This window comes from Cucurbita pepo, chromosome LG17 (genome assembly GCF_002806865.2).
Source record: "Cucurbita pepo subsp. pepo cultivar mu-cu-16 chromosome LG17, ASM280686v2, whole genome shotgun sequence".
NCBI lineage: Eukaryota > Viridiplantae > Streptophyta > Magnoliopsida > Cucurbitales > Cucurbitaceae > Cucurbita > Cucurbita pepo.
In genome coordinates, this window is record NC_036654.1 from 8476452 (window position 1) to 8490196 (window position 13745).

At 39.2% G+C, this 13745-nt stretch overlaps 2 protein-coding genes across 9 annotated transcripts; one reads left to right on the forward strand and one right to left on the reverse strand.

Moving 5' to 3' along the window:
* The first annotated feature begins 865 nt into the window (after window positions 1-865).
* LOC111778294 lies at window positions 866-8192 on the forward strand. 3 transcript variants are annotated; one of them, XM_023658022.1, is made up of 3 exons: window positions 866-1009; window positions 4845-5016; window positions 6478-8192. In XM_023658022.1, the coding sequence occupies exons 1-3, from the start codon at window positions 922-924 to the stop codon at window positions 7847-7849; spliced, it is 1632 nt and encodes a 543-aa protein (XP_023513790.1). In that variant the 5' UTR covers window positions 866-921; the 3' UTR covers window positions 7850-8192. The 3 variants fall into 3 exon arrangements, with proteins under 3 accessions (XP_023513790.1, XP_023513791.1, XP_023513789.1); XM_023658023.1 differs by having other exon boundaries at window positions 866-1003; XM_023658021.1 differs by lacking the exon at window positions 866-1009 and having other exon boundaries at window positions 4464-5016.
* LOC111778291 lies at window positions 8019-13560 on the reverse strand. 6 transcript variants are annotated; one of them, XM_023658015.1, is made up of 8 exons: window positions 13269-13560; window positions 11877-12320; window positions 10897-10959; window positions 9633-9932; window positions 9396-9542; window positions 9070-9131; window positions 8206-8683; window positions 8019-8103 (listed from the first exon to the last, which is right to left on the reverse strand). In XM_023658015.1, the coding sequence occupies exons 1-7, from the start codon at window positions 13468-13470 to the stop codon at window positions 8207-8209; spliced, it is 1695 nt and encodes a 564-aa protein (XP_023513783.1). In that variant the 5' UTR covers window positions 13471-13560; the 3' UTR covers window positions 8019-8103; window position 8206. The 6 variants fall into 6 exon arrangements, with proteins under 6 accessions (XP_023513783.1, XP_023513786.1, XP_023513785.1 ...); XM_023658016.1 differs by having other exon boundaries at window positions 8029-8099; XM_023658018.1 differs by having other exon boundaries at window positions 8023-8683; window positions 9699-9932.
* Window positions 13561-13745: the final 185 nt, after the last annotated feature.

Sequence of the window (13745 nt, forward strand, 5' to 3'; positions counted from 1 at the left end):
GCATGACAGATATCCCGGTCTTCCTTGTCCAGGACGTGTTGTCCATGGTTGCATGCCCGTTCCAGACCCCTTTTACATGCTTTCATCGTAGATAGGTCTTTATCATTCCATATTGGGTCAGTATGAGGGTGTATGACCGTTCACCAAAATCGTGTCTACACCTGCAAGGGCTAAAATGCCTCAAAATGTACTATAGGGGATATGAGTTATATGCAGTAGGCCATTGTTGTTGCCTTTTTGCTTACATTCCCATATAACACAATTTCCAATTTCTCAAATCATTGCCTTTTTGCATACGTCACTTGACTGTAAGCCACTCAAGAACGAATAGGCTTAACTCACTTGTTGTTGGGAAGTGAGTGCCGCACAATCGCAAGTCCACTGCCATCAAAGTGCGATTGTGACACTCTGTTCTACACATCTAATCAACTCATGTGGTTCACTGGTTCTATTGACTAGACTTGAAAAAAAGGCTGGATCAAGAAAAGGAAATACTACGAGCTTTCTGCTCCATGCATCTAACCAGCTCGCATGGTTCACCGGTTCTACCAACTAGACTTGAAGAAAAGATCGGGTCAAGATATGGGAACACTACGTGCTATATGCTTCACACATTTAACCAGCTCATATGGTTCATTGGTTCAATCAACTAAACTTACAAGTTAAAAGAGTGATTTAATCGATATACAAGTTAAAAAACATGGGAGTAAATAGGTAAAATCTTGAAAGGTAAAAGGTAAAAATATGACCTTTTAAAATTTGGGAAGAGATTAAGTAAAATAATTTCAGTAAAAAAGAATATATATTTATCTTAATAGTAAATAGTAATAAAAAATAATTGTACAGTTACTTTCATTCCAGGCTGATGACGGACGGTGACACTTCTTTATTCAATTCTTCTATCGTAGCATTTGGCGTCGGATGCTCTCGGAAGCTGCTATGGATTCCGGCGGTCCCAAAACCCTAGATTCAGACACTCCCCCTTCTTCTTCTTCTTCTTCTTCTTCTTCAAACTATGGCGATTGGAAAGAACGCATCATTTTCCCCACTATTCTCGCAGGTCTGTGTATGTTTCCGGTGTCTCTCAAGAACGACCTAAAAATTCATCCATGTTTTATATATTCTCTTTTCTGCAGGATTTGTTGGGGGAGGAGCTGGACTAGTGTCCAAGCATCGGAAAGTTCATGGTCTGGCAAATATTTCTGCGACTTATGCTACGAATTTGTCCATTGTCGCTGCTTGCTACTGTGGTATTTTTTTTTTCCTTGATGCTCCAAATTTTGCTTATGAAAGCTTTTATTGTAATTGGATTTGTTGAATGTTACTTTAATTAGGAAACTGTGTAGTTTGCAGCTTATTTAAGAAGATTAGGGCGTTAACGAATAACGATGACAATGGAAATGTTTTTAGCTTGTTATATTGCCCGTCCTTTAGGGTTTATTATTTTTCTGATGATGGACAACGTGGATGTTGGATCACAATTTAAAGTTTCATTTGGATCGAAATTATATAGTTTCACATTGGTGTGGTGGTGAGTTGTAGAAGTCTGTTTCGATGGTCAAGTCATCAACTCATTGTGGAAGAGATGGAAAAGGGGTTTTGGTTTCATTAGAGTTAGGGATGAACAAAGGAGTTAGAATTTGGGCACTCGTTGTATGATACATACCTTTCCTGAATTGGGTATTCTATTTATAGGAGCTTATTATTGGGTTGGGTTATTTCAACCTTTATCAAGTTACCTGAACAAGGGAAATGATTTTGGCATGTGATGGTGTAGCTTTTGCAACCCTTGATATAACGATGTACTTTGTCAAAATGATCGTAATCAACTTTGAATTCCATTTACTATTTCCGAGTAGTTTCTCTAAGTGCACTTAGGTGTGTGCCTATGGTGCAAGGTGGCATGGGGTTCACTCCGAAGCAATGACGAGCACTTTCACCATGGGGCTCACCATTGTGCGCCATTATACTAAATAATGGTGAGGTGAGCTCCTTTTGGAGACTAACTGGCAGACGAAGGCAAAGAGATGTAAGCCAAAAGGAAGAAACTAGTAGTCGTCAAACAGCCTTGATTTCCTACTTTCCTGCCTCCTAGCCACCACTGAAGCTCGAGATATCAACACAAAACTGTGACGGGATTCTTCTTTTAACCATTGTTCGATTACTCTCAGTTCCCTCTCCATGAGATTTCTTCTTTAGATTGATAGAGAGGTGAAAGAGCTTCATTTTCCTATTATTTCCTTCCAATTTTTGTTTGGCACTTACTCCTCACAGACTCTCAAGTCTAGGTCAACAACTTCCTCTCCATTTTTAACATCATCATTAACTATTCTCACAAGGACAACAGGCTCTGTTTTTTTGGGAATTCTGAGCTGTGGAGTTTAGCCATGTTTATTTAATACTTTGTTCTAGACCTTTTAGGGTTGATCTTCGTAGTTATGCCAGAATTTGTGACTTTCAACTGTCGGCCTAGTGTTAAGGGTATGGCGTAGCCTTTTCCGGCAGTATATTTCTTTTCCAGGATTGTTCTATTTTCATAGCTACTGCTATTGCTGCATTTGCTTGTGCTGTTATTTTTTAATGAATGACCTTTTCCAACTTAAAAGAAAGATGGAGTAGTGCTTCCAGAAACAATGGAAATTTTTGTTTACTTTTGTTTCCAAAAAGATGAATATTGAATGAAAAAAATAACTAAGTTCATACATTTAACAGGAGCACGCGAGTTTGTTAGAGTTTCTCGAAGGTCAGAACCTGACGACCTTATGAACTCTGCAATAGCAGGGTTCGGGACCGGAGCTCTTCTTGGACGCCTTCAAGGTTAATTAACTCCACATCCCTCACTCTCACATGTACAGAAGCAAGTTTTTTTTATTTTTTTTATTTTTTATCTTGGACTCAGACTATTGCTTTGAGCTTGGTTTTATACTAATTTTGCACATCTTAGTTATTGCACAAGTCTCTAGTTATTTTAGCATGGTTTACGTTGTGAATCAGTTTTCAGTACAAGATAGAAGGATGTTTTCATAATTTGATGCTGTTGAATGAGGGAGAGCCTTGCTTAGGTTGAACTAGAACTTGATGATTCATAGGGTACACAAATGGGTAGAGATGAAATATTATGAATCAACAGCGTACATTCTCTTTTCAGGTGGTCGGCTCGGCTCTGTTCGATACTCAATAATGTTCACCGTCGCTGGGACAGCAATAGATTATGCCACACTCAAACTAAAACCTGTTTTCAGAAGCTACAAAGAAACAATACTCGAAGAAAGTAATAGCTGGATGAAATTACCCGAATGGTCCCCGATCCAAGTACTGGACGAGGAAGCTTTAGCCGCTAAACAAGCTCGGGAGCAACAGCTCTACGCACAGAGGGTGCTTGGGCAAGTAAACAAAAAGGATCCTTGAAACATTTTTATTTCCCCATATATCAAGGAAGGAAAGGATCCATAGTTTCGTGGATTCTTCAATATACAAGTAAAGATTATAACCATATGGCGTGGATTATGATATAATAAGAAGAGAATTCTGATAGTTGACAATTTTGTTCTTTATGTTTAATTTCCTTTTCTCTGTTTTAATTTCATAGGCCTGTTTACTTTATGGTTCATTATCAATAAACTGATATTTCTCTTCCAAATTAAGAAATTAGCAGCAGAAGTTGAAGATGATAATTCCAGCAAGGTCCTATTGCTTCTTCCATATACAAATTTTCTTGAACTTTCTTGTGGAATCTTGAGCTTCTTTTTACTCTACATTTTCTTTTCTTACCTATTTTTGGTCGAGATTTCATTACTTTTGAGATGATCGCCATGATTTCAGGTTATCGGAAATAAATGGAAAACTTATCTTGATTTGCTTCTAAAAGATGACCTTAGAGAAAGGTATTTATTTTGTTATACCGTCAATATTCTACATGATAGTTAAATTTTGTTTTAGCGATGTTCTCGTATAAGGTTGGTTCGATATTATTGTAGCATCACGCATGCCAATATTATTGACAGGCTTCTCGAGTATGGTGGTAAGAATCACTGACCCTTTTTAATAAATACAAAATTAAAAGTTAAAAAAATTCATTAAACAATTACTAAAGAGCAGAGAATTCAAATATTTTGACCACATTTTTACTATTTAAATTTCAAAATAAAATTTCATGGATAAAGGATTTAAAGCATATGACACGTGTAACAATCCTAACTAAGTTTGATAAAGCGTGGGTGACACTATGCGTAATCCACACTTTTCCCTCCAAAATTTGTGAGAATTTTTTTTAGGGCACAAACACACTATAAGCCCCACACGCTTTCTCTCCCAACCTCGACGTCCTTGTCTCGTCTCGAGTTCTCAATTTTTTAAAAAATGTATAGACATTTTAAAAAAATTATTATGAAGATTAAGAAAATTGTTTTGTTTTCGGTTTAGGACTAAAATGTCGATTCACTCGAGATGTCGAAGAGGTCGGAATAGAAATGTGGAAGGGATGGTCCGACATTCCAAGTGGCACAGCTCAAATAACAAATAACATTTCGCTGTTCTTCTCTACAAGCACTTTATACTACACTTCTCTTTTCTCTTTTCTTTCTATGTGACACAAAAATGGCGACAAATTTCACATTTGTAGTCTTCACATTACCCCTTTGGCTCAAATGCTGCAATTCCCACTTCGATTTCTTCTTCTAGATCCATAATTTCAACACCCATTTCCCAATTCACCTACAAGATCCCATTTCCAATGGGTGTTTTGGGTGATTCCTTGTGCTTCTGTAAAGGGGTCGGCAAGTCCGAGCGAACCAAGGCTGCCATTTTTTCCGGCAAAGCTCCTGCAATGGTGCGAATCTCCGCCGCTTCTTCTTCTTCTTCTTCTTCTTCTTCTAATGGGGCCTCCTCCGGCACTGCTTTTTTGATCCACCGGAGCCTTCTTTTGACCACCCATGTTAATCTTCCCTCCGTTTCTGCTGCTGAGAGTTGCGAGATCCGCCTCCAAAACGGCGGCGCCGCCACTCTCGTTCCTCACAGGTGACTTTTTTTTCTTTTTTCTTTTTTCTTTTGGGGTTCTTTTGTTTGTTTGATTGTTTGTTTATTTTGGAGTATTCTGCTTGCTGTTTTGTGCTTTTGCGTTTAGTTCTTGTTTTGTTTGGTGGAAATAGTTGGGATATGGAAATTGATGGCTGAAGTAACTGTGTGCAAATTTATAGTTTGATTTTAAGTGTTAACTCACTACTGGTCTAGCTCCATGGCACCGAAAATGTATCTGGGCTCGAGTGATTCACCGAGCAAGTTGGTTTTTAATGTTCGGTGGCGTTTGGCATAGGGGAGAACATCCGAGCTGACTTTTTCTATTGATTCTTTTATTCCGTTCCATTCAATCTTTTACCGAAACTCTTAGTTATCCTTAAATCTTTTACCGAAACTCTTAGTTGTCCTTACCATCCCTTGATCTATTGATTGGCTTGTGAGCAAACTGATTGCTGATACCATCAAATCTATGAGTGTTCTCCTTTCCTTTTTCTCTTCTGTTTGTAGGTTATATATTTCAATTTTTCAATTGTTGCATAGCCTTGTTTGGAGAAGAGTTATGTTTCTGCACTTGCTTTTTTCTTATGATATTCGATTCGATCCGAGTTTGGAGGTAAAACTATCCTTAGATGTGAGCAATGTATTACCTGATTACTATATGTGAGATCCCACGTCGGTTGGAGAGGAGAATGAATCATTTCTTATAAGGGTGTGGAAATCCCTAACAGACGCATTTTAAAACTGTGAGGCTGAGGATGATACGTAATGGGCCAAAATAGATGATATCGGCTAGCAATGGGCTTGGGCTGTTACAAATGGTATCAGAGTCACATACCGGGCTATGTGCTAGTGAGGAGGCTGGACACGAGGCGACGTGCCAGCAAGGACATTGGATCGCAAAGGGGGGTGAATTGTGAGATCTCATAACGGTTGGAGAGGAGAACGAAACACCCTTTGTAAGGGTGTGGAAACTTCTCCCTAGCAGACACGTTTTAAAAGTCTTGAGGGGAAGTCCGAAAGGGAAAACCCAAAGAGGACAACATCTGCTAGTGGTGGGCTTGAGACGTTACAAAACCTCTCCCTAATAGATGCGTTTTAAGACTGTGAGGTTAACGGAAATACATAACGAGCCAAAGTAGACAATATATACTAGCAATCGGTTTGAGCCGTTACAAAATGGTATTAGAACCAGACACTGGGGGGGTGTGCCAACGAAAACGTTGAGTCTCCAAGGGGGGTGGATTGTGAGATCCCACGTCAGTTGGAGAGGGAAACGAAGCATTCCTTATAAGGGTGTGGAAATCTCTTCCTAGTATACGCATTTTAAAACCGTGAGGCTGATGACGATACATAACGGGCCGAAGCGGACAATATCTGCTAGCAAGGAGTAGAACCTCCGTATCCTTTTTGAGACGGTTTGCAATGTGAATCATTTCATCCAACACTTTACTTTGATTGCAGGTTCTTCATTACAAGTTCCATTTTGGATCTTACAATAGTGGGCTTAGATGCAGTGGAAGGAGACTCCCACTCTCAGCAGCAGCTTCAGCACTTAAAGATATGTTCTAAACCAAATCTTGATCTTGGCAATGCTGTTTACCTCTTGGGATTTTCTGACAAAGATGAACTTATCATTAGTGAGGGCAAGGTGGCTATAGCTACTGATAACCTTATAAAATTATCGACCGATGGGGTAACGTGTAGTCCCGGGTCTGCTGGGTTTGATGCACAAGGTAACCTTGCATTCATGGTATGTGATCCTATGAAACTAGCCACGTCTCCGAATACCAAATCATCATCGACTTCTTCGTCGTCTTCGTCGTCTTGTAAGAAGGATCTTCCTATGCAATTTGGGATTCCTCTGCCTATCATTTGTGGTTGGTTAAACCAACATTGGGAAGGTAGTCTTGAGGAACTTAACAAACCAAAGCCACAACTCATAAGATTGATGTCTTCAGGACAAAAGAGTGAGCATTCTTCTTCCTTTACATTGAGGCAAGTTTTTAAGCCAATGGAAGCGAATGATGAGGAAACCAGAGAAGAACTGCCCGGACCGAGCTATTCCACTACGACAAACACGATCAAGGAAGAGGCTCCGATGAATAACCTACACCTAAACCATGTGCAAGGAATTCCTACACCTGAAATATATGAATCGCCAAAGTTGATAGCAGTTCCTCTTCGAAAAAAGGAAAGCGCGCCAATGCAGCTACGGGATATCAACTTTCCTCCGAGAGTATCCATGGCTGTGATTACGGGTCATCCTACCAGACAAAACCCACTTGGCTCTAATGAAAATTCCACAAAGGATGTTTCTCAACACAACCAATGGAGACAATACCAAAGCATGGAGAGACAACTTGTCGATCCAATCGAAAACAGAGAAGAGGTTGCCTCAACCAATTCTGTAAACGGGGCCTTAAGTGAAGTTCAGTCTTGTTCATCTCCCGAGGAAGTTTCAGCGATGCATAACGGCTATAGCAGCGAGGGAGAGACAACAATGTACTCTGCAGAAACTGCAGAGAGTCGAAACTATACGAGTCCTAGAGAAGGTAAGTTTCAGCAGGTTGGAAGGAGTCAGAGTTGTGTAAACTACAACAGATGGGGATCAGTCCAAAGAAATCCCATGGCTCGTCAAACAATCCTAGAGAATCAAAGAAGTTTCAGAAATGGAAGGAAGATGTATTCTCAAGGGGCTGGATCTTACCGGAGCAATGACTACTACAGCCCGACGGTCTCCTCGATCATGAAGAAGCGAAACAGCTCGGAACAAGTTAGCAAACCAAGGCAAAGCACTGCTGCTGCTCATTCTTCCCCAAGATGGATGTTCTGATGAATTATCATCATTCCACTCAAAAAGGGGAGACTGGGAAACAATGAAGGTTTGTTAGTGTATTTGGTTCCCATTTCTTCACTTGTGCAGAGACCAATTCGAGGTGAATAAGAACATTTTCCTTCTACATTTCTTCATTATATTGTAAGATTGAGAGGAAAAAAGGTAAAGAATAGAAGAACCAGATGATAAACTGTCTGGAATTTGTTATTCCCTTTTTGTAAACAGGAAGTCAATGCAATCCATTTGGCTTCCTTGCAAAAAAAGTGAATTAATTTGAGATTTTGAGTGCGTTTCTGTCAACAATGAAAGTAGTTGAAAATAACAAAATGTTCTAACTTCATATTTGGAGCTACCTTACAAGGATCCCCATGCTGGTTCCGCCAAACTCATCTCAGGAAGAGGCAGATTGAGCCTGAATGCAGAGCGGCTTCGCTCAAACCAATCATTGTATTTCTTGATGAACTTGTCGAGTAGATCCCCAGCCATGTATGAGAAGCTTCCGGCCCAGGCTGCTATAACGATGTAAGTCGCTACTGTTTTGGCGTATGCATCCCAATTTTTTGGTCTCTGAATGGAAGCCTTCCCAATAGCAAGCAATATGATGCATAAAAAAGAAGCTCCAACGGCTGCTGCAAGCTTGAAATCCTTGTTATTGCTCTTGGTGAATGTTAAAACGTAAACCAGAGTGGGGACTAAGCCAAAGAGTATGAATGAGATGATGGCAAGCGTGCAATGTAGAACGTAATTCTCTCGGTTTCCCAGTACTACTTCGTATTGGTCTACTGGTTCATGAGATGTCCTTCTGAACTGCTCGGTCTTGAGTCCTCTCAACTGAAAATTGTGTATGTTTAATGAGAGATAGCTTATGATTCAACAAACAAAAATGTAATGGAATTTTGAACAAAGTAATAAAGATGCGACGAGACCAAAAAGTAGGTAATCAATACAACTCGAATGTGCCTCGTGTACCATCACACAAGCCAAATCATAAACAGTCTTTCTCAATATACTACCGTGACACGATATAAATGCGCTAAGAGTCTTAAGATGAAATCGTTTAGTAAGAAAGTTCAACAAGTCTTAAGATGAAACCGTTTAGTAAGAAAGTTCAACAAGTCTCCCGCACACTATCTCCTCTACCATCTACTTCTTTTAGTAATCGTTCTAAATTAAATAAACATTCATCTCTGCGGTTTATCAGAAAGTCAGTTACTTACATTATGTCCAAGGATAAAAAGCCCTCTAATCAGATTTGCCAATGCCAAAACTATAATGTTGCCTGCAAAAAGAACGTGAAAATAGATTAATATTTTGACACAACTTAGTTTAGGTAAAAAAAAACCAGGATATATCATGTTTCAAAGACAGATGCTGTTCCATATTATGGTGTAACTTGAGATGTCCGTACTCTAGCATCTCTTGAAGATCCAAAAATGTTTAAAAAATGCTGTTCTATATATATGGTACAACTCAAGTTCATGTTTATTATACAAATGAAGTTTAGATGCTATAAGCAGGATGGAAAAAAGTAGTAAATAATAACCTATTGCAGTATTGGCACTCGCTGCAGATGTCATAATGCCGAGGCTTGTAATTGATTCAGATAAACCACCATACACTATACTTTTCACAATTTCCCACCTGTTAAACCTACTTGGTTCAGCTTCTACTCCTCTATCTACCACACGTCCTGTTTCAACTAATAAATCTCTATTAATATTAACTCGAGTAAATCTCTGTTAATTTCAACAAATATAAATTATTAAAACTTTGCCTCTACCTTGTTTGATATTCACTCTAACTTTGCCTCTACCTTGTTTGATATTCACTCCAACTTTGCCTCTACCTTGTTTGATATTCACTCCTTCATCGGCAATTGTTCTGTTACGTGAAGAATGAGTTGGCGTTGAATTAGATACAGCATGATCACCTTCAACTTTATCAGTTACTGCACAATGAACTGACTGATCGGGAACGCTGGAAGTGTCTCTACCAACTCGACTTCCTTGATGATCTCTTGTTTCCTGCAACACTTGAAAGGTCTCCCTTTCTCTGATCCCTGTGCTTGCAGCGTTATTTCCTGCGCGCATATTTAGTAGGAAAAGACCATGAGAGTGCTTTGACTTGATGTCATAATCTTGTTAGATGAACATGACTCTTCGCTATGGTATGATATGGCCTCAATACCAATGGAGAGAGTTTTCTTTGATTATAACCCATGATCATTCCCTAAATTAGCCGATGTGGGACTTTCATCATCCAATACCTCCCCTCAAACAAAGTATGCCTCCCCTTAATCAAGGCTCGACTCTTTTTCTTTTGGAGTCTTTTGTTCGACATTTGAGGATTTACCAATCTATTGGCATGACTAAGTTTAGGGCATAGCTCTGATACCATGTTAGATGAACACGACTCTCCACAATGGTATGATATTGTCCACTTTGAGCATAAGCTCTCATGACTTTGCTTTGGGCTTCCCCAAAAGGCCTCGTACCAATACCAATGGAGAAAGTATTCTTTGATTATAAACCCATGATCATTCCCTAAATTAGCCGATGTGAGACTTTTATCATCTAACTTATTGCTACGGCTATGATATTCCTCCAACCATATATATCCTCATAAAGCTATGCTTCAACATTATATAGACAGCAGAAGTAATTTCCTCACATGCAAAGAATCAATTTCAAATAGCCACGCATGTTCTATCTTTTTTGGGAAAGGGATCAGAAGCGTAGCTGTGAAAATAAATGATGAAAGATCTTTCTTCTTCTGCTTTGATTTCCCAGAAGGAAACTAAGAATGGAGAGAAATTAGATGGATGAATGAAGAGGATCATGAGATTTATTCTCCATGCTTGATGATGAGGACTTGGTCTGGAAACTATTAAACATTGTTTACTAGCAATATTCTTAGAACAAGTATCATTGGAAATATCAATCTTTCTAATTTGCATCTTAGTTCATGTCGATTACGATAATCTTCAAAAGTTTAAAAAAAAAAAAAAAAACATAAAACACCAAAAGCATGTACAAAATCAATACCTTGTCCGGATAAAACTTCTTCCTCACGGTCAGGAGTAGCCAATTTAGGAAAGAGCCATGCACCTGCCCATTGAAAAAATAGCTTAACTCAGTAATCCTGGTAAGATCCATTTGACAACATACACAAACATATATGATAAACTACCCTTTATCCATGACTGTTTCCAAAGGCTAAGACAATATTCAAAAGGTCCCTTCCCTCTATTTATGAAAACATTGCAAACAGAGATGAAACAATTACATGATTCCAAGTCAACTCCCGCATAACCTTCACAGTGATGATTAATCTTAACACAAAAGCTAAAGTGTATCTCTAAAATTTCCTAAGGTTTTTTATTTTAAGCCTCAGTCAGCATGTGCCACCGGCATCCTCTAAGGGAGACGCTTTTCTTTCAATATCAGTAAGTGGCAAAACCATTAATGGCAACAGTTTTCACAGCTATCGAGAATTATTCTGAAACGGCCCAAACCTTTCCCTTTCAGACTTTCCTTCAAGATTTTTTAAAACATGTCTGTTAGGAAGAGGTTTCCACATCCTTATAAAGAATGTTTTGTTCCCCTCTCCAACTGATGTGGGATCTCACAATTTACTCCCATTCGAGGCTCAACGTCCTCGTTGGCACACCCCCTGATGTCGACTCTCTTTTGGGGTTCAGCGTCCTTGCTGGCACACCGCTTAGTGTCCAACTCCTTCGGGGCTCAACATCCTCGCTAGCACACCTCCCGGGGTCTAGCTTTAATACCATTTGTAACAACCCAAACCCACCGCTAGCCGATATTGTCCTTTTTGGACTTTTTATTCCGGGTTTCCCCTCAAGATTTTTATAACACGTTTGTTAGGAAGATGTTTCCACACTCTTATAAATAATGTTTTGTTCCTCTCTTCAAGCGACGTGGGATCTCACATATTTTAAAGGAGTCAACTGCTGCACTACAGTTTGAACCAAACAACATATATCAGATAAGAATGAGAAACGCACCTATAGGGGCGAGGAAACTGAGGCAAGAGGTGCATCTGAATCTATCAACCGGAGAAGGAATTGGTTTAGAAACAGTATTATTTACCCATTCCCTTTCACGTATAATCACCTTCGTGACACAAGCGTGACAGTTAGGACAGTAGAAATTATGCGAGCTGGGTTTCTCATATATCCTTCCAAGATATAAATCCGCCACTTGAGTTCCATTTTCTGACCTCAACTCCACTCTTTTATATGAAGCCTGCTCCTCAATTTCCCCCTTGGATGGTTGATTAGAAACAGCTGAAGGGATCTGATCATGCTGGAACTTGATCCCAGTGCCATTTAGCGAGCCTGTTTTCCTTGTGCTGATAGCTTCAATCTCATCAGTGGGGCTTACTTCAAAAAAAGTATGACGATCACCATCGACTTTCAACCGAGAAGATCCAATAGAGCATCCAGTACCTGAAGTTACAATAAGAAATCATAAAACAGGAAGGAAACATCGAATTTCCAAATGAATACCCAAATTTGGTACCAAAAATATAATAAGAATCACATAACTTCAGCAGAGCTTTTCATTCAAGTTCTTCCCATAGATCAATGGCAAGAAAAAAAAATTTCCCATCATTCAACAGGAGCATAATTGACAGAATTAAAAGGCTCCTGCAATTTGTTTGGGTGGATAAAATTGACTGAGGGTTCTGTTCTTGATTGGTTACAGAATCCAACTCCTATCCTAGGGAAAAAATCCATACAGTAAAAATTCAAATCCTAAACGTTCAAGAGCTCTGGTTAGTCTAAAGAACCCAATTACGGTTGCTGCAAGTTACTAGCAGAAAGAACTAATTGCAGGAGGATTTTGACATAGGACGGGACCCAGTTCTAAATTGTCGGTATCTCTGAGTTCTGAATATGTTGCTAAAACATACAAGAAAATTAAAGAACATTAATGATTGATTATTATTCACGATGACGACGTGTTACTTATTTTGTTCTGCAGAAAAGTTTTCGTAAAGTTAATACTGTAATTAAGAGAATTAATTATTAATTAAGCAACCTAACAAATCAGAACAAAACAAAACGAACTGTGGCGATCGCTTTCCCTTCGTCGAACACGTAGTCTTCGTCTTCTTCGCCAAGATTTACGGAATGAGAATCGATTAATTAAAGAAAGGAAATCGAGTAGATCCACGAATTTAGAAAGTATTTGAAGGAATAAATTTAACTGTGTTTTCGCCTAATGAAGCTTCATTTTGGCCTCCTGTCGTAATAACAGTAGCGCAACAATGGCGATCGGTTTCACGCCTCTAAGCCTCAAATTCCAGTTTCAAATGGCGACTAAAGTACATTACAAGAACGGGAGAAGAACAACGAAATCCAAACAGCGATGAATAATTTGCCGAAACTTACATTGTTCTTGTTGTTGTTCATCTCGAACGACGAATTTACGTCCTTCGAAATTCTCGGAGAACGTTTCGTCGCTGTCAGTGGATGAGAAGCTAGACTGAGCGCGTTGACGAAATTTCTTCCTCCGTAGCAAAACACTCGGTTCTTCGTCATCCTCCCCCGTCGTCTCTGTTTCCACCTCCGGCAGATGCTTATCTCTGTTCATCGGAGGAGACGAACTCCGGTAGCTGGAACAGAATCAACGGAGGAAGTTCGTTTCAGAGTCCAATGCATATACTGAATCTTTTTGTTTCTTGTTTTCTTTGAGTTTCAGGCGTCGGTAACTAACTATATCAACATTTGGCATAATTATAGTTTAATTAACTCATTATAATTAATCACTCTTTCAATTCTCCACAGAGAACAATATCTATTAGCGGTAGGCTTGAGCTATTATAAATGCTATCAGAGCTAGACACCGGGCGGTGTGCCAGGACGCTA